General features: G+C 38.2%; 1 protein-coding gene across 1 annotated transcript; it reads left to right on the top strand.

Moving 5' to 3' along the window:
- The first annotated feature begins 5,220 nt into the window (after window positions 1–5,220).
- LOC125106967 (pregnancy zone protein-like) lies at window positions 5,221–14,281 on the top strand. The gene is given in 6 exon segments (XM_047741528.1): window positions 5,221–5,373; window positions 10,883–11,068; window positions 11,856–12,012; window positions 12,193–12,249; window positions 13,597–13,785; window positions 14,217–14,281. Coding segments are annotated over 6 exon segments (807 nt in total).
- Window positions 14,282–19,395: the final 5,114 nt, after the last annotated feature.

The following is a 19,395-nucleotide window of genomic DNA, read 5'->3' on the forward strand; positions in this document are numbered from 1 at the left end:
TAATGGGCTTATAGGGGCACCTGGGTGGCTCAGTGGGTTAAAGCCTCTGCCTTCGGCTCAGGTCATGATCCCAGGGTCCTGGGATCGAGCCCCGCATCAGACTCTCTGTTCAGCAGGGAGCCTGCTTCCTCCTCTCTCTCTCTGCCTGCCTCTCTGCCTACTTGTAATCTCTGTCTGTCAAATAAAATAAATAAAATCTTTAAAAAAAATGGGCTTATAGGCCAAAATAACTAAACACATGTCAACTGTTCAAGTCCTATAAAAGAAACACAGTAAACTGTTTGTTCGACACATATGTTCAACATATAATACCTAAAGAAGAATTAACAGAATAAACATAATATAAAACAATCTTAATATTTTAAAGTAGATAATAAAAGGTATACAAAATATAAATTAAAAAATAGAAACCATAACACAAAAAAGTGGGAATATTAGATATGGATACATTATTTGATATTTATGAGATTAATATTCTGATGTATAAACTGAAGAACAAAATAACAGGCTTGAAGGTGAAGTTGAGGAACTTTGCAAAACAGCAGCAGAAAAGTTGAAATAAATACATAGACAATGTAAATGGAAAGCTAAGTAATATGAAAGACTGAAGTAAAAGCATGAACATCTACATCTTAGATTTCCCAGGTGAGATGCAAGTAAAAGTAAAAAGGAAAAAATTATGAAGCAATAATGGAAATAAATTTCCCAGAATAAAAAAAATATAAATAACTACTTTAAAGAAATTTAAAAAAAAAACACTGTCCAAACCTGGACACACACTAAACTCTTTTTAAATGTATAAGATAAAGAAAAATTCTAAATGATTCCAGAGACAAAGACTAAGTACAAGTTCTCAACAACACTGGATACAAGAATACAATGGAAAAATAGTTTGAGGCACTAAGGAAACATTTCACATCAAGAATTTTATATCCAGGGGGTAGGAGAAGAATAAATGAAACAAGATGGGATTGGGAGGAAGAGAAACCATAAGTGACTCTTAATCTCACAAAACAAACTGAGGGTTGATGGGGGGAGGGGGGTTGGGAGAGGGGGGGTGGGGTTATGGATATTGGGGAGGGTATGTGCTATGGTGAGTGCTGTGAAGTGTGTAAACCTGGCGATTCACAGACCTGTACCCCTGGGGATAAAAATATATGTTTATAAAAAATAAAATTTAAAAAAAGAGAGAGAAAAAAAAAAGAATTTTATATCCAAAAAATAAATAAATAAATAATCAGAACATAAAAAATAAAGAATTTTCTATCCAAGATAATCATGACTCAAATGTGAGAACATTAAGAAATATTTGTATGTATACACAACCTCAGAAGTTTTGCTAGGCAAGAGCCCTACACTGAACACCATTCAAGAGAAAGTTTGTGGGGCACCTGGGTGGCTCAGTGGGTTAAAGCCTCTGACTTTGGCTCAGGTCATGATCCTAGCGTCCTGGGATCTAGCCCCGCATCCGGCTCTCTGCTCGGCAGGAAGCCTGCTTCCCTTCCTCTCTCTCTGCCTGTCAAATAAATCTGTGATCTCTGTCTGTCAAATAAATAAATAAAATCTTAAAAAAAAGAGAGAGAAAGTTTGCAAACAAAAAAGAGACAAAAACTAGGGTATGCTATAAAAGATGTGAAAGCAAGAATGCTTTAAAGCATTAGTGCTAATTATGGATTTCTTTGAATACAATGTGCAAAAGCAAAGAAACTGAGAAAATATAAGTTTCTATCAGGCAAGGTACACTCAGGGAATCAAAACTACATTATAATTTGAAGACGGGTAATTTAATATAAAGTATTATAAACAAAAACAGGGGATTGGGATAATGAGATATTGTTTATTTATTTATTTTAGGCATTTTTTAAAAGTTTTATTTATTTATTTGAGATAGAGAGACCACGCACAAGCAGCGGGAGAAGCAGTGGGAGTGGCAGAGGGAAAAGCAGGCTCCCTCTGAGCAAGGACCCTGATGCAGGGCTCCACCCCAAGACCCGGGGATCATGACCTAAGCCAAAGGCAGACAACCGATTGAGCCATCCAGGCTCCCAAGTGAGATTAGTTAATACAAAATAAAAAGAAATCTAAAAAAATATAAGAATAACAGGACTATGGAGCAGACACTACCCACAGGCTGAAACAGTGCACCAAGGAAAAGTCAGATCAGAAGTACATCCAAAGAAGGAACAAAGAATGCTGAGTACGGAACTTTGTTGGAGAGGGAGCAGCCCTGGCTCACTGGATGATAGAGATGTTCACTAAGGCTTTGAAGCCAGGTGACAAGGAAAAGTGCTGGGCTGGTGGCACTCTTACTGGAAAGCACTTCAGAAGATGTATAAGGACCTATTTAGCCAGAGCAACTCCATCTTGGTTAAAAGACATTTTGTTGTTTGTGCAGTAAAACTTAAACTGACCCTGCCCCCCTCCCTCCAGAGAAACTTACTTAGAAGCAAGTATGGGAAACCAGAAAATATGGTCAGCCAGTTCCTAATAACAGAGCCAAGAATACAAGGCCAGGTCGGCCAGTTCTTGATAACAGAGCCCAGAATACAAGGACGAGTCAGGCCAGGTAGAGACATCCAATCAGTAAGAAACACACATACTTTTTCCCTAACCACCAAAGAATGTAAACCCCACTGTCTGGGTGCCAACCTAGAGCACCAATTCTGACCAGAGTAATAGGTTAGGTCAAACAGCTACTATAGGGTAAATTGTAATTCAATTGGCCACCTGCGTGTGACCTAACATGACTACAATCTCATTGGCCACCATGTGTGACCAGACTTTTGCTCTATAAAAGGTAGTCTGTAAGTTGGGGAGGGATCACCCTCTTTGGAGGTGGCCCTGACCAGTCAGTCAGTAGATTCTCAAGCCTGTAAGCTGGGGGTGGTCGCTCTCTTCAGAGACGGCCCTGGCCGGTCAGTCTGACTTCTAATGCTTGGCATAGAATAGAGCTTTGCGTAACTTTTACCTTGTCTCAGTCTCGTTCCCCTGACCGATCAGTCTAACTTCTAATACTTATCATAAAATAAAGCTTTAAATAGCTTTCACTTTGTCTCAGTCTCGTTTCATTTAATAATGGACCTAACAGGTGTTGGGGAAAATCATCCACAGGAAGTCACCAATTGCTGCTAGTTATGGGGCACCACAGAAGCCTAGCGGTGCAGAAGCCACACACGCACTGTTGAAGATCGGTGCTGAACAGATCATGCAAACTGTAGGAATCAGGCACCAGAGGAGGCCAAGACTACGGAAACCACATCGACTGAAGGAGACTACATAGAGAAGCACCTTAGAACCAGGAAGAGAAATTTGTTCCTTCTCTGTTGTTCCTCTGGAACTCTTTATTAGAAAATCTTAACATCCTGGCAAAGGATACAAATTCATAGACACCAGTTCCACAAGGCAAAGTCAGCAATGAAGGATAGATTTGACTGGCATAAAGCTCTATAACTCATTACTTTAAAAAAAAAAAAGTATATGGGAAAAAGGATAGATGTAGGAGAGTCTAAACATATATAAGAAATTTCTAAAATATCTGCCTTATTACACTGAAGATGTGGAAAGTCTATGCTGTCACAGGAATAAATAAACATGAGTATGTCTTAGGTTAAAGCAACAATCATAAGACAAAACAGAATGTATATATTTTAAATCAGATGATAAAAATTTCAGAAATTACAATAACCATAATTGCATTAAACTTAAAAATTAAATGAGAGGAACTATTAAACAAGCTGATTAAAAAAAAGGGAAAAATCTAGCCGTGTGTTGCCTACACTTAAAGAAAAAGTTTGAAAAAAGAAAATTTGAAATGAGATATAGCTAGAGATGAGATAAAGCAGTCAATACAAACCAAAGAAAAGCTCCTCCAGGTAGCAATCTTAAGGCTACCAAAATTGAATTTAAGGAAAAATAAATCAGAAGGGAGTGTGAGGGACATTATATATTTTAAAAGAAATATAAAGCAGGAAGATACGTCCGTTGTCAATATAGAGTCATTAAAAGTGGAAATAAATTGAAATGCAAAATAAAAATTAACTGACAGGGGCTGCAGAGGGGAATAAAAACAAGAATATCAAACACTAGTGCAGTGAAATGAATAAGCTCAAATCACATGTATGCAGGGGAAAAGGATACTAGTGCAAGAATGAACAAAAAGACCACTGGTAGGAAATTAAGAGTTCAGATATGGATCAATGTATTTATGAGATTTTAACAGACCATCTAAATAACACCACAAATCAAGGGGGTTTAATAACATTGTTAGTAGAAGGGGCTAGGGAAATTAAAGTTAAAAAAAAAAACACAAAACTTGGATCTCTAAAGAAAACTATATGCAAAGTTAGAATACAGATAGTTTGCTGATACACTTATAAAAGGCCAAACTATAAAATTAACAGAAGAATCAAATTTGGTCTGGGAAAAAATATCTTAAAGCAAACTGCAAAAGCCTAAATCACAAGGAAAAGAAGTTGAAGTTTATCAGTGCAACATTAAGAAATAAAGGATTGTATAGACAGTTATAGATGAGAAAATGAAAGAAAATGTCTATAATGTCTAAAACTGATGAGGAATTGTATCTAGGTTTATACAAAAAAAATTCAGGAAATCAACAAGACTAAGATAGCAACTATAATCTTAAAAAATGAGAAAAGGAAATGAACGAGCAATTTACAAACTAAAGGCATATTAAAAAAAAGTCCTTGATAGTGAGAAGTCATTGATAGTGAGATAGAAACCGAATGAAATAATGATACAGTATCTCTTCACACCTTTTTGTTTGGCAAAGTGTAAAGACCAGCTGTCCTTAGAAATGTGAGGATATGAAAATCCTCCTGCACTATTTGGTGGAATCATGGTGTGTTACAGCCTTCCTGGGAGAGTAACATGCCTCAGATCCAACAAGCCCACCTCTGTGTATGTGCCCTCCAAAAAGTTTTGTCTAAGGGTCCCATGAAACATGTTAAAAAGATATTTATCAAGGCATTATTTGTGGTATCAGGAAGGTGGAGTTAATCTTGATTCTATCACTGGGAGAGTGGACACATAAAATTTGGTTGATGATGACCTAGCAGTGTGATACTGGAAGAAAATACAACTGGTTCAATATATACAAGATAACATGGATGCATCTCTTATAAGGAGCTATCCACCAGGAGCTTTGCTGTCAAAGTAAAAGAAAGTTCAATCTAATTAAAATATGAATTTTATCCTCAGGAAATGTCTCAGAGCCTGTCAGAAGTTAGACTTGAGGATAATGAGGTAATCACTGAGAGCAATGACCTTTTTCCAGGAAGCTCTGCCCAAACTGAGCTCCATCTGGAGGCCTTGGGGATGGAGCTTGTTTGCGAAAAACAGCCACAAAAAAGCCTGGTACATTTTAAACGTCTCACGGACCCAGCTGAAGGAGGGGAGTTGGGCACAACACAGTGGCTGAGATTTGTCCCTCACTATGGAGAAAGGCAGACTTCCTCATTCATGTTTCATGCTACTTCTCCTTGCCCTGCTTTACCAGTGCTTCAGACCCTGCAGAACTTAAGTCTCACTTGAAGTCCCCTCCTCCCTTGTCTGCACCTTATCTCCCTCTCCTCTTTATATCTTTGCTTTGACTTTCCCATTAAATGCTACCCTTCCATTTCTTAAGATACCTTGTAATCATAAGAGACGAATCGTGTTTTTTCTTTCTTTCACTTTTTTCTACACTTTTTTTTTCCATTGGGTCATCATAATCATAAAAAGAATAAGTAGTTCCTAGAAGGCGTGATTTGACTAGAAGACACTGAAACCTCAGATCCCACCATCACAGAATGGTCCTTTAGGATGGAAAGCATTGACTATAAAAATAGTTACAGTACATATTGTTTAATCCATATTGTAGATCACACATGTAGAAGTAGAGCTCCTTTGTTTTTTGATAACTTACTGAGTCTTTAGCAAGAGACCCCGGTAAGTGGCCAGTCTGGTAGGGAGGCAGGGAGTAATTAAAAACTATTCAGTTGTAAAGTTGGTGAAATCCAATAATAGTAAGACTTTTCTTCTACCTCTGCCCAGTTCCTCCCCAAGACAGGATCTAGAAGGTTGTGATCTCCATTCCTTCCTGGTAGAGTAAAAGACTCAGAATCTTTCGTCTGAGAGTTCTTGGTCTTCCTTGGCCACTGTTAATCTGGCTTCTCACCCACCAGCCTTCATCATCTGAAACTTCAGCCATCTGGTTTGTCTCAGCTCGGCCTCTTGACCAATAGTCCCAGAAGACCTCTCTGGCTGACTCCCATTCACCTTAGCTCTTTTTTATCCTATAGAGGCCCCTACTTGCCACAGCATCCTGCCTCCAATCCTACAACTATTCCAATACAACCTGTATTATAGAGTCACCTTTCGCCTTTGTAATTCAGACCCTACCCACTGTGCACTCCTGCCTTGAATGGAGCTACATTCCAGATGGATACAGGCAGCCTCCAGAGTCCTAAACGTGCAGAGGGATCAAAGGATCCTTTTCTCTTTGTATTAGCTTAATCCACTTAAATACAATTGGCCCTCTTCAGGCCAGAGCCCAGAAAGCAGAAGTCAGAACTCTGACCAACTCACTTTCCTTTCTTCTTCAAAGTTCTTCAGTGCACAATTTCCCAGTAATCAGTAGGGGTACACTTTTCTGCCATCATTCTTCTACCTCACGTACAGCTGTGGATGGTAGCACCTTCCACTGCATTCCACCCAGAGAGCATCTGGAAATATGTGGGGGCTGTCAGATTTCTTAGTAAAGGCTGAATGGATGAAGCAAGTGGCATTTATCAGGGTTAGAAATGGTAAGCAGTCTGTTTTCAGTCCAACACAGCATATGATCATCCTGCCCACTGAAAACTTATTACTTTACATCACATCCAACATTTGATAAAGAACAACAAACTTCACAGCCTAGTTGTCATGAACAGAAGAGGTATCTTCTCACTATGCAGAAAACATCCCATATCCCTCCAGCATTATTAGCCCTCGATGCGATCAATGAGAACTATTGCCCGAAAGACCCAGTAACTGTACTCCTTTGCCTTCAGAGAGATGGAGGTGGCAGGGGAACATGAAAAAGAGAAAATTAAAGGTCATATTTAGTATTTGCAAAATTTAGTCACTCCTACAAAGGCAAATATTTAAAATGCAAACATTCATGGTTAAGTAATATTTTAATGGCTTAATTGCTCACTTATAGATGAAACCTTGGGCAAATTACTCAACTTGATGGGTTCCAATTTCAATATCTATTAAATGATACTAACAAAACCTTTATGAAATAGTTGTTTGAAATATCTAATATGTGTGGAATTAATTTTTAAATTAAGACATCAATTAGGCTTATAACGAATAAGAATAAAAATAGTATATCGAATAAAATAATACATTGATGCCTTCTTTCCTCTGAAGATCAAAGAAATAGAGGGGGGGAAAGTATAGATGGGGAGGTTTAAAAAAATGGTAGTTTTTATCACTTACCCTATCTTTGAAAGAGTGGATGATTCAGATAAAAAATAACCAGATGCCAGAAAGGGATTAAATGAGCGGTTCTATCTGAATGATTATGGGTAGGTTATTTTTTTTTAAGATTTTTACTTATTTATTTGACAGACAGAGATCACAAGTAGGCAGAAAGGCAGGCAGAGAGAGGGGAGGAAGCAGGCTCCCTGCTAAGCAGAGAACCCAACAAAGGACTCTACCCCCGGACCGGACCGTGGGATCATGACCTGAGACAAAGGCTGAGGCTTTAACCCACGGAGCCACCCAGGCACCCTATGCGTAGGTTATTTAACTGTTCTGAGATTCTCTGCTTTAGAACAAAACGTTAGCTTTATGCAATTTAAAATTCTTGAGATTTTCATTTCTGAAGACTGGATCTAAAGATACATGGCATATACTTTTGCTGAGGAATAATTTAAAATACATACAACATGAAGACTGGGCTAGAGCAGACCACTTGGAGAGAGAACCAAACTTGACTTCCAGATGCCACAACTAAACTGTCTCTGTTCCTCTCTGCTCCTAGTCTCATACCTATTAACTTTGAAAAGCAATAAAATAGTTTTCCATGTGTCAGATTGCCTGGTTTTTTGTTTTTTGGTGGGGTTTTTTTTTTTTTTTTTGGTTTGGTTTTTATTGTAAGAGTCCATGTTGGAAGTAGAGGGAAAGGATAGTAAAACAATATAAGAAAATAATAGCTCTCTTTTGCTTAATTGTAAATCAACTCTATACATAATGACTTAAACCTGCAGCTATTGAATCATTAAAGTCTTGAGGAGTCACATTTTATGTATGATTTACTGATTACTGAGTAGGCAGAGATTTTATCTTACAGTTATATATTCAAATTTGGGGACTGGCCAGGACCTCATGATTTAGTTGTCATGAATATGAAGAATATGATGTATGTATCATACAAGATTGTGAGGAGGATTAATACAGAGACTGCTTAACACAATTCCTTGCAAGTAGTAAATATGTAGGAAATACACATTCTCTTTCAGTTCATAGGGATTCAGAGTATGGAGAGATTATACTGAGCTGATGGCTTCAGGAAAGTTTTTGTGTCAAACGTGTCACTTGGGATAATTCCCAAAGAATGGGTAGAATTGTGCCTGGAAATATGTGGGGATGAGGAGGTGGGGGAAAGTAGGATATGGGGGAATATAACAGATAAAGGAAACTTAACGATGAAGTCAAGAGAGTAAACACACAGGGACACCTGACTGGCTCAGTTGGTAGAGCATGCAACTCTTGATCTTGGGGCTATAAGTTCAAGCCCCACATTTGGTGTAGAGATTACGTAAAAATAAAATTTTAAAGAAAAGAAAGAAAAAGGAAATGAAAGATTGCATGTACATCTGAGTAATTATATTCAATAATTAGAACTAAAAAGACTGCAGTATAACACATTTTATATGAACTTGTTTTTTTGGTAAGTGAAGATAAATTATCCACTGTATAGGTTTGACATAGCATATATTTTTGGACCTGGAAGTATTAATATTAATATATTAATATTGATTACCTCAAGAGGGTGAGAATGAAGGAGAATGTTAATCAAATGCACTGCATACTTGTGTGCTTACACATTATTGACAGAAATAAAAATTTGTTGATGAAAAAATTACTGATTTTGGCTAATATCTGAGGAACCATAGAAAATTTTAAAGAAGGTAGTTGTTAATAATTTAACTTTGGAAGACTAAAGAATCATGGGGGAAAAGCCATGAATTCTATGTGCTGTATATCCTACCTCTGGAGTTCCTCAGTTCTCATTGATCAGTAACCTTGGTCTCAGCTGGATGTTCTTGCTAATCTTTTTGGGGAGGGGCCTGTTGCTGTGATTCTCAAATGTCTTTGCCCGAGATGGAATTGCACTGCCCTTGCCAGGGGCTAGGCTAAGCAATCTGCTTGGGTTCGCTCGCTCTCAGTAGCCTTTGGTCCCTGAACGCTTTCCACACCACTTTGGAGGATGGGAATGAATATAGCAGTCTGCCAATCTCTGACCTGGAGGAGCCCAGAGCTCGGGGCTGCACTCCTCAGTGTGCCCTCAGAGAAAAGCAGTCAATCCCTCCCATCTCCCTGATCTCCAGCCTCACTCTGAGCTCACGAGGCCTGTGACGGAGAGTTTCTGTCTCTGGCGCATGGCTCCATTTGAAGTCCCCAAACCCAGCCGATTCCTGTAGTGGGCTCCTGTGCCACGCCCTCCAGAGGAGGAAAGAGGGGGTCTCCCCAGATCTGCCTCCTGTGGGGCTCTGCTCGAAGAACAGGCCCCACTGTGCCTCAGATCACAGTTTAAGGTAACCCCAAGCGGAAAGCTCACTCCTCAGCTCCGTCTCTGTAACCAGCTTCCCCACTCTGATACCTGGGAACTCTGCCTGGTCTTTCTGTGACCTCGCAGGTCCTGAGACCACACGGTCCCAGTCAGGGTTCCACTCCCTCCCACCCACCTCTCACGCCACACTAAGCCACTGGAGTGATGTCCCTCTATGGCCCAGACTTCTAAAAGTTCTTACCCTGTCCTCCACTGCTTTCTCACTTGCCGGACCCAGCTGATGGAGGTTTTCTCCGCCGCCTGTGGTCTCGCTTCCCATATATCACCTCAGATTCATTCTTCTGCATGTTCTACCTTCCAGAAAATAGTCACTCTTCTGTTCATAGAATTGTTACTATTCTTTTCTTTGATCTCCTGTTAAGTTTGTAGATGTTCAGAATGCTTTGATAACTATCTAGCTGAATTCCTGGGACCAGACAAAATTTAGGTCTCCTACTCCTCTGCATCTTGATCCTCCCTAATGTAAATCTTGTAAATCTCGTTATAAGTGAATAATCACCAGCAATTCATTATAGATGTGTACTTTTATGGCTATATATTCAGGAATTCAGATATTAATGCTCTATAACACAAAGAATGCCTATAAAACTGTAACATCCTTGAAGCAACGTCCAGCAGACTGACTGTGTGGGTGAGGCACTACTAAGGAGTAAAAAATATAATTCCTACACCAGGCAGTGATAGAATGTCCATCTTTTTTTTTTTAAGATTTTATTTATTTTTATTTATTCATCAGAAAGAGAGACAGAGAAAGCACACAAGCAGGCAGAGAGGCAGACAGAGGCGGAGAGAGAGGCAGGCTCCCCGCCAAGCAAGGAGCCTGCTTGCAGTACTTGATCCCAGGACCCTGGGTCATGACCTGAGCCGAAGGTAGTGGCTTAACCCACTGAGTCACCCAGGCATCCCTAGAATGTCCACCTTAATGCTTTTAGTCCATTGACATTTGCTGTAGAACCAAATGTAGCAAGATAAATATATTGTTATGGAAAACACATTTATGGTTGAAAATGCTTGCTATCCTCCATTTTTCCCTGATTTCAGCCTTCTTCTCTTCCCAGACAGTATGTGGTCCTGGGCCCCGCCCTGCTCCACACTGGGACCCCTGAGAAGGGCTACCTGAACGAGACAGTGTCTGTAAGTGCTTCCTTGGAGTCCATCGGGAGCAACCAGAGCCTCTTCACTGACCCGGTGGTGGAAAAGGACTTCTATCACTGCATCTCCCTCACTGTGAGTACGATCTGCCTGTCCTTGTTTGATACAGCATATTGAGGCATGGTGATGGGGAAATGGTGCTGAATCCCAAAGAATGACTTTACTGTTAGTGAGGACTTCATAAGGGATGAAAGAGAGTGGGTTTTTAGCTACCAAGGATCAAAGTATGGATCTTCCACCAACTTAGGAGAGAAATATTTTTTATGGGTTAAAATCCAATTTAAGTTCTTAAAGAAAATCCTGTTAGCCATAGAAAACATATGACTTGGTCAGAGAGATTTTTTACCTTAGATATATAACCATCTCTTCAAGGCCAGTAGGACAGTGCCTAGAAAGAGGTTATACAAAAATCTCAAGGTAGGACAACATGTAGCAGAATGTTTCCCCTGTAGTGAGATGTTAGACATCTCTGTCCTCTGAATGTGTAAATGGTGCAAGATACTCAAAGCAAACCTCCAGTACCTCTTCAAGGTTGCCCAGCTTGGGATACTCAGCTATCATATTCTCCCACGTTTTTACAGAGAGACTTCTTTCCATTCCTCCACAATGTATATACTCTGTTAATAGGATTTAAGAACGAGAGTTCTTGGTAAGCTATATGGAGATTTGGGTCCCACTGATGTGTGCTCTCACTGATCTATTTCCCCTATATCTTATATTATTATCTCCAAGCATTTCTACAGAAATATTTCTATTTACTTAGCACTTTGTGAGACGGAAAGAGAGACAGAAAACAGTCATGGATGAAGGATTGGGAGGGAGAAGATTGTGAGGCTCCTCAGCAGTGTTCTTTATTCCGTAGCTCCCAAGGATCTCATCCTCCTCACAGGTGGCATTCCTCACTGTACAGATAAAGGGACCAACACAAGACTTTACGAAGAGGAACACAGTGCTGGTAAAGAATGCTCAAAGTCTGGTCTTTACCAAGACAGACAAACCCATCTATAAACCAGGACAGACAGGAATGTCGGGAAATTCCTCTATATTTCCCTCAGTCAGGGGCAGTGGTGACAAGGAGAGGACTCCCCTCAGCAGGTTTTGCAAACTAAACTTGCAAAATCCCCGTGTCTTAGCTTCCTGCCTTATCACTCACATTCCCTGCTTTACCATGCCTGAGTCTTACCAGGGAATTTCTTTTTCAGTAAAATTCCATATTGCCTGTGTGGATGAGAATTTTCACCCCCTGAATGAACTGGTAAGTATCTCAAGAGTTATGGTTTTGGTGGGAGGTTGGGTGGGAGTGGTCATCCAAGTGGGAACAGGAAGGCCCAGGAAAAGCAAGAAGACAAAAAACATTCCTTTTGGAACCTGGGCTCCAGCCACACCACAGATCTAGACCCTTGTGGAAGGCCTAACTGAAGGGTGAGAGATGATAAAGCTATTTCTCTTATACAGTAATTAATCATTTGACAATAGCTAGATTTATTGCTGTGAACACAATACGTTAAACATGATGAAGAGACATAATAAAAAATTTAGGCGCTATCTATAGCCATACTCTCAAGGAGCTTGTGATTAACTAATTAAATTAAAGCATAAATTAATTAATTAAAGCATGAAGAGTTTCACTGATTCTGCATATATCTCTCCATCTATCTGTAATAGACATAATGTAATATGGTAATAAATATATATATTTATATTTTATATATATTTTTGATAATATATATTAATACACAATGTAGCATAGATATAATATAGAATATACATTATATACAAAGATTTTGTTTTTGCTAATTGGGTGTCCCTTATTCTAACTAGCTTTCAACAAAGCAAAGGAATAAAGCTAATTTAAAAACACTGAAAAAATAAAATAAAACAAACACAATTTTTAAATTAGAAAAAATACTCTTGGTTAACTGTTAACCAAATCATTCTGAGAACTGTATTCCTATTTGGTCTTAATTTTAATAACACATCACTCTATTAATATCCACTTCCTAAATCTATGCAACTAAATAGTATAGTCATTTTCTTTACTTCAGTACTTAATTACTAGTAAATAATATTAATAAAATAATAAATATTAAGAAAACGTATTCACCAATAATATTTTTCAAGGAAATGGCAACACGATTGTTGTGGAAATACTTATGCTTTTCTAAGAACTATTTCCTGGTTTCCCTAAGTAATTCTAGTTCTCTAATGTTTCAGGTTAAATTTTGTTATATCTTACTACAAATACTATTTTTCCTAAGTAAGCTATTGAATCATGAGTCTGAAATCACAGCCTTTGGTGAAATTCTAATCACATCGCTTCTTTCCTTTTTTCATATCGATTCCCCTGGTGTACCTTGAAGTAAGCAACAGAAAGAGTCTCATATAAAGAAATCAACACGTTTAAAGTTAGAAGTTCTGATATTCCTTACAGATGAATTACTATTAAAAAAAGATCCTTTCAGATCTAAAATTTCCTACTCTCAAATGTCAGGTTTATTCTATTTTATCTTCTGTGTTTATCTCTTCAGAAGGCAAGGCCAGTTACCAACCCCAGAGTCATTTGTTTGGTTCAAGGACTATCATGGCTACATAATTACTCCCCTTGCCCCTTGTTTATCTCTAGGACCCAAAAAGAAATCGAATTCGACAATGGCAGAGTCTCAGGTTGGAGAGTGGCCTCCAACAGCTGGCCTTTCCTGTCTCGTCTGAGCCCATTCAGGGTTCTTACAAGCTGGTGGTACAGAAGGAGTCAGGTGAAAGGATAGAGCACCCCTTCACTGTACAAGAATTTGGTATGCATTCTGAAAACTGAAAAGGACATAACTTTTGGGTTCATACCGTGCATTCACTTGGGCTTTCTGAATCTCCCATAGGTATGTTGAACTTGGGTTAGAATCAACTTGAGCGGTTTCTAAAGCCATCATAATTCTGTGCACCAGAAACTCACAAGAGCTTGATTGTCAGTAGCAAGTTATACTTTGCCGAGTATCAAAATTCTTATTGTGGTGGAGCCAACATCCCTTGACAGTGTCAATAAGATCTGCTGTGATCATAAAGTCATTTAAATTTTGCATGAATTGTTAAAACTTATTGTCTTAAAGCTGGCACATGAAAAATGGATCTAGCATTTCAGGGTATTATTTTGGGGAAAGTTAGAGACATGAAATATTTGTTTCCATTAAATGTTCACCAGTCTCTCTAGTTCCATTATCTCTATCAACAGTGCTTTCCAAGTTTGAGGTCAAAGTTCAGGTGCCAAACATAATCAGTATCCTGGATGAAAAGTGAACATATCAGTATATACTTTAAATTGCTTTTGTCTGAAATTTCATATTTTGCCTCAATTTTGCATCATTATATATATAATTAGAAATTAACTTTCCACAGAATTAAAAAATTAAAAGATTATTTCAATGACTTATTTCAACTTCTCATTACTAAATTTTTCAAACATACAAAGGAATAGAGGACCCCCATAATCATGATTTTAACAATTGGCATCATTCTGTATTTGCTACACTATTTTCTTTGCTTTAATATTTCAGGATAAATTACAACGATCATGACATTGTGCCTTAGATGCAGTACTGTGTACCGCTAAAAATTACTGACATTTTTCCCAACATAGTCATGATCCCATTATGACACTTTACAACATTAAAAGTAATTTTCCAATACTAAATCTTATTTTACAGTCAAGCTCCCTCAGTCTTTCTAAAAATGCTGTTTACCCATTGCTTTCAGTTATTATGACTCACGTGTACCCTTCTGTTCCAACTCTCTACAATGGAAATTTTCAACAGAATGCAAAAGTTAACAAAATAGTAAAATGAAAATCCACGTACCCATCAGCCATGATAAAAATTATGAAATTTTGTCAAGTTTGTTCCATTTATTTTCCCTCCTTCCAATTTTTTTCTCCAAAGTTTTTTAACAAGCCATGGGAATCTGTAAATATATTAAAGCTTTAAAGGTCCTTACCTTACCTTGCCTGGGTGACTCAGTCCATTAAGTATCTGCCTTCAGCTCAGGTTATGATTCCAGGGACCTGGAATTGAGCCCTCCATCGGGCTTCCTGCTCATAGGGAGCCTGCTTCTCCCTCTCCCTCTGTCTGCTGCTCTGCCTACTTGTATTTTTCTCTCTCTTTCTCTGTCAAACAAATAAATAAGTAAAAACAAAAATCTTTGACCTCTTTTTCTTCCCATGATGTTATTTTATTGAAAAGCATAGGTCAGTTGGGTAACAAAAGCCCCACTTGCTGGATTTGCCTGATTGCTTCCTCATGATACATTGAATTGATTAATTTTAATTTCTCCTCTGGCCAATTTCAAGAGGATACCTGGAGTATTTTGCATAGATTGGTCATAGATCCTCTTGGTGCAGTGTAAGAACAGATTTTTAAAACCTGAAATAATCTCTGTTTTTAATTTTTTGAGAAACCTCCATGCTGTTTTTCATTGTTACTGCACCATTTTACATTTCCATCAACAATGTGCATAATGACCAGTATGATAAAGTTTCTCCCTATATTTTTTATAGAAATTTTATAATATCAGGTCTTACATTTAAGTCTTTAATCTCTTCTGAGTCAATATTTGTGTATGGTGTAATTAACATAAGGGTTTAATTTCATTCACTTGCTTGTGGATATCCAGTTTTCCTGACAATGTTGTTGAAGATGCTATCCTCTCTTTGTATTTTTGGCACCCTTTTCAAAGACCAACAGAATATTTATAAATGAATTTATTTCTGGGCTTTGATCCATTGAAAAGGGAAAAAGCTTTTCCTTTTTTCTCAAGACTGTTTTTAGTATTTAGGGTCCTTTGTTGTTCTATGTGAATTTTAAGATTTTTTTTGCTATTCCTGTAAAGAATACCATTACGATTTTGATCAGGACTTCATTGAATCTGGAGATTGCCTTGGGTAGTATGGATATCTTAATATTGTCTTCCAATCCATGAACATAGGATGCCTTTCCATTTATTTGTGACTACTTTCTTTCATTGATGTTTTGTAGTTTTTCAGTGTACAAGTCTTTCACCTTCTTGGTTAAGTGTATTACTAAGTCTTTTATTCTTTTTGTTGCTATTGTAAAGAGGACTGTTTTCTTCATTTCTTTTTCGTATAGTCCATTGTTAGTGTACAGAAACACAGCTGGGTTTGTATGTTGATTTTGTATCCTGCAACTTTATGGGATTGGTTTATTAGTTCTAACTTGCCAGGGACCAGGCTAAGTAATCCACTTGGGTTCACTTTTGGGAGCTTTTGTTCCCTTGAACGTTGTCCGTAGAGTTCTGGAGGACCGGAATGAAAATGGTGGCCTCCAAATCTCCGGCCCAGAGGAGCCAAGAGCTCAGGGCCCCACTCCTCAGTGTGTCCTTGGAGAAAAGCACTCAATCACTCCCATCTCCCTGGCCTTCAGCTGCACTCCAAGCTCACCCAGCCTGTGACCAAGCATCTCTGTCTCTGGCACACAGCCCCACCTGGAGTCTCCAAACCCCACAGATCCCTGCGCTCTTCCAGGGGGGTCTCCCTGGATCTTGTGGGGTCCACGCTCACAGAGCAGTGGCCTGAGCCACGGATCAGAATTTAAGGTAACCCCGGTTTGAGAGCTCACTCCTCATCTCTGTCTCTGTAGCTGGCTTCTCCACTCTGGTACCTGTGAGCTCTGCAACACTGAGACACCCCCATCCTTCTGTGATGCGCGGGACCTGAGACCACACTATCCCCGCGTGGGCTTCTCCCCGGCTTAGCCTTTGGAGAGATGTCCCTCAGTGGAGCAGACTTTTAAAAGTTCTGATTTTGTGTTCCATTGTTCCACCACTTGCCGGGAGCCGGCCCCTCCCCCCACGGTCTATCTTCCCATCGCTCTGGATCCCCTTCTCTGCTGGTCCCACCTTTCAGAAAGTGGTCGACTTTCTATTTCCAGAATTGCTGCTCTACTTCTCTTTGATCTCCTATTAGGTTAGATTTGTAGGGGTTCGGAATGGTTTGATAGCTATCCAGCTGATCTCTTGCTACCTGATGTCATCTCAGCCTGCTACTTCTCCACCATCTTGACTCCTCCCCCCATAACATATCTTTTTAAAATAATCAATGAAAGGTCTTGGAATTCAGCATACTGATTTTTAAAACAAGAATATGTAGATGGACTGATTAGGAGAATAGAGAGCACTGAAGAGAGAGTCACTAAATGGAAGATGAAATTCATGAATTATCATAGAACTCAGCCCTGAGGAATCTCCTGATATTCCTTAAACACAGTTTTGTTCTTTGCCTTTTCTACCTATTGCTTTAATTCTTTTTTAACACAGAAACCATATATATATACTCTGTGTAATTAAAAATAAAGATAATTTACATTTAAAAGTAAAAAATAGTGTATGCTCATTATGGCATATTTTGGAAATGCAGAAAAGTTAAAAGATGCAAAATAGTATCCCAAGAAATTAAAGCCAACAATCATTCTATTTCTCTTTTATTAATGCCTTTCTTTGTTTATATTGTCTTAGTGATTTAGATACATGACTTCTACATGTTATTTCCAATTTATAATTAAAATCTATCTTTGCCTAAAGTATTTAATGCAGTTAAAAACCCATTGTTATAGATTTCCTCCAGAAACTAAAATTTAACGTAGCTATTTAAATGTAGGTGCACTGGGGCACCTGGACGGCTCAGTGGGTTAAAGCCTCTGCCTATGGCTCAGGTCATGATCCCAGGGTCCTGGGATGGAGCCCCGCATCAGGCTCTCTGCTCAGTGGCAGCCTGCTTCCTCCTCTCTCTCTCTCTCTCTCTGCCTGTTTCTCTGCCTTCTTGTGATCTGTCTGTCAAATAAATAAAATCTTTTTTTAAAAATTTAAAAAATAAATGAAGGTGCACTAATGGTTTTACCCACTAAAGAAGGGTTTCGAGACAGGTTCACAGGTTAACAACAATAATCTCAGTAATTTTATTGTTTTTATTTTATTAGGTATGCATATGGCAAACCTATAGAAGGAAACATTCAGCTTACTGTGTGCAAGGAATCTATTTCTTATTGAAAGTAGCTCAGAGAATTTAAAATAAGAAATTAACCAAAATTGCCTTATGTCAACATCTCAGAGATAATCATGATTCAATTTGGCTTATTTTCCTCAGGTCTCATAATTGAGATTGTGCTCTACTGGGTTTTTAGTCTGCCTTTTTTGAAACCTAACATTACCTATAGTGACTTTGCCATATCATTAGAATAATTGAAAAACATGAAATTAGTAGCTTCATGATAGACCATCGTGCAGATACACCATAACTTTGTACATGTGCTGAACTTTCATTAATGTTAAATTCAGAACTCAGAATAATGTGGTATAAACATTCTCATACATAAATATGTATCCCGAGATTATTACTGACTTCAGATAGATATTTGTAGGTGAAATTTTTGAAGTTCTGATATGTCACCAGGTTGATGTTTATAGTAAAGTTATGCATGAAAGTACTCCCATTACACATACACTGTCTGTGTAATTAATACAACTATCACTAGTGTTGAGTAATGGAAGTATTAAAACAAAAATCTTCACAAATAGGAGAGCAACAAAGATGATGCTTCATGTCCCTTCTGGTTTCTAGTACAATGAGTCCAGAAGAGAAATACTTTGTATGTGATTATTTTCAGTGTTTATTTTCACCCTTGTAGCTGCCCTTGAAACTTTCTGGTCTATTTTAATTTTACTTCCAACTAATGTTATCAACCTAGAATTTATTTCAGTATATTGTATGATCTGTATATGATTAGTTTCTAAATAGGTTACCACTTACCAGAAATGTCTTGTTAGTTAATGTTGTCTATGCCGACTGAATTCTGACACCAAATTTATTATATTGCTTGTTGTCTTCTCTACTTATTCCGTAGCTTGATCTACCTTTCTATTTTATACTATACTCTTTCAATCACTGTAATAATATAGCATGCGTTTTCCATGAAGCTTTCTATGTTATTTCTAGGATGAGGATGAAGTTTAAGGGGAGCTTTGCAGAGCATTCTGTGCTTCCTTTGATTCTAAATACCTCCTCAGGCACATAGTAATTTACATATTGTGTCCCTCCTCCTATAAATTCCCTGGACTTTCCTTTCTTTAAGAAATAAAAATAAATTTTAAAATATTTTAATAAATAAGTTATAGTTTCTAATGTTATAAACAGTACTTTTGGAAGATATAAAATCCCCACCCCAAAAGAAATGTGGAAAGAAAGAAACCAATCTGAGTTTTCACTATTTTTCTTTTATTAAAAAGAAATGTGTTCCCTCCTCTGAATTCCATGGGCCTGACATGTCGATCCTATGTTTTGTTCAAGGGGAAGTGGATAATGAAGTCTTTCTCACTGCATTTGTTATTAATGCAACTGCTAGAAACTT

The sequence above is a fragment of the Lutra lutra genome, chromosome 8 (assembly GCF_902655055.1).
Source record: "Lutra lutra chromosome 8, mLutLut1.2, whole genome shotgun sequence".
Lineage (NCBI taxonomy): Eukaryota > Metazoa > Chordata > Mammalia > Carnivora > Mustelidae > Lutra > Lutra lutra.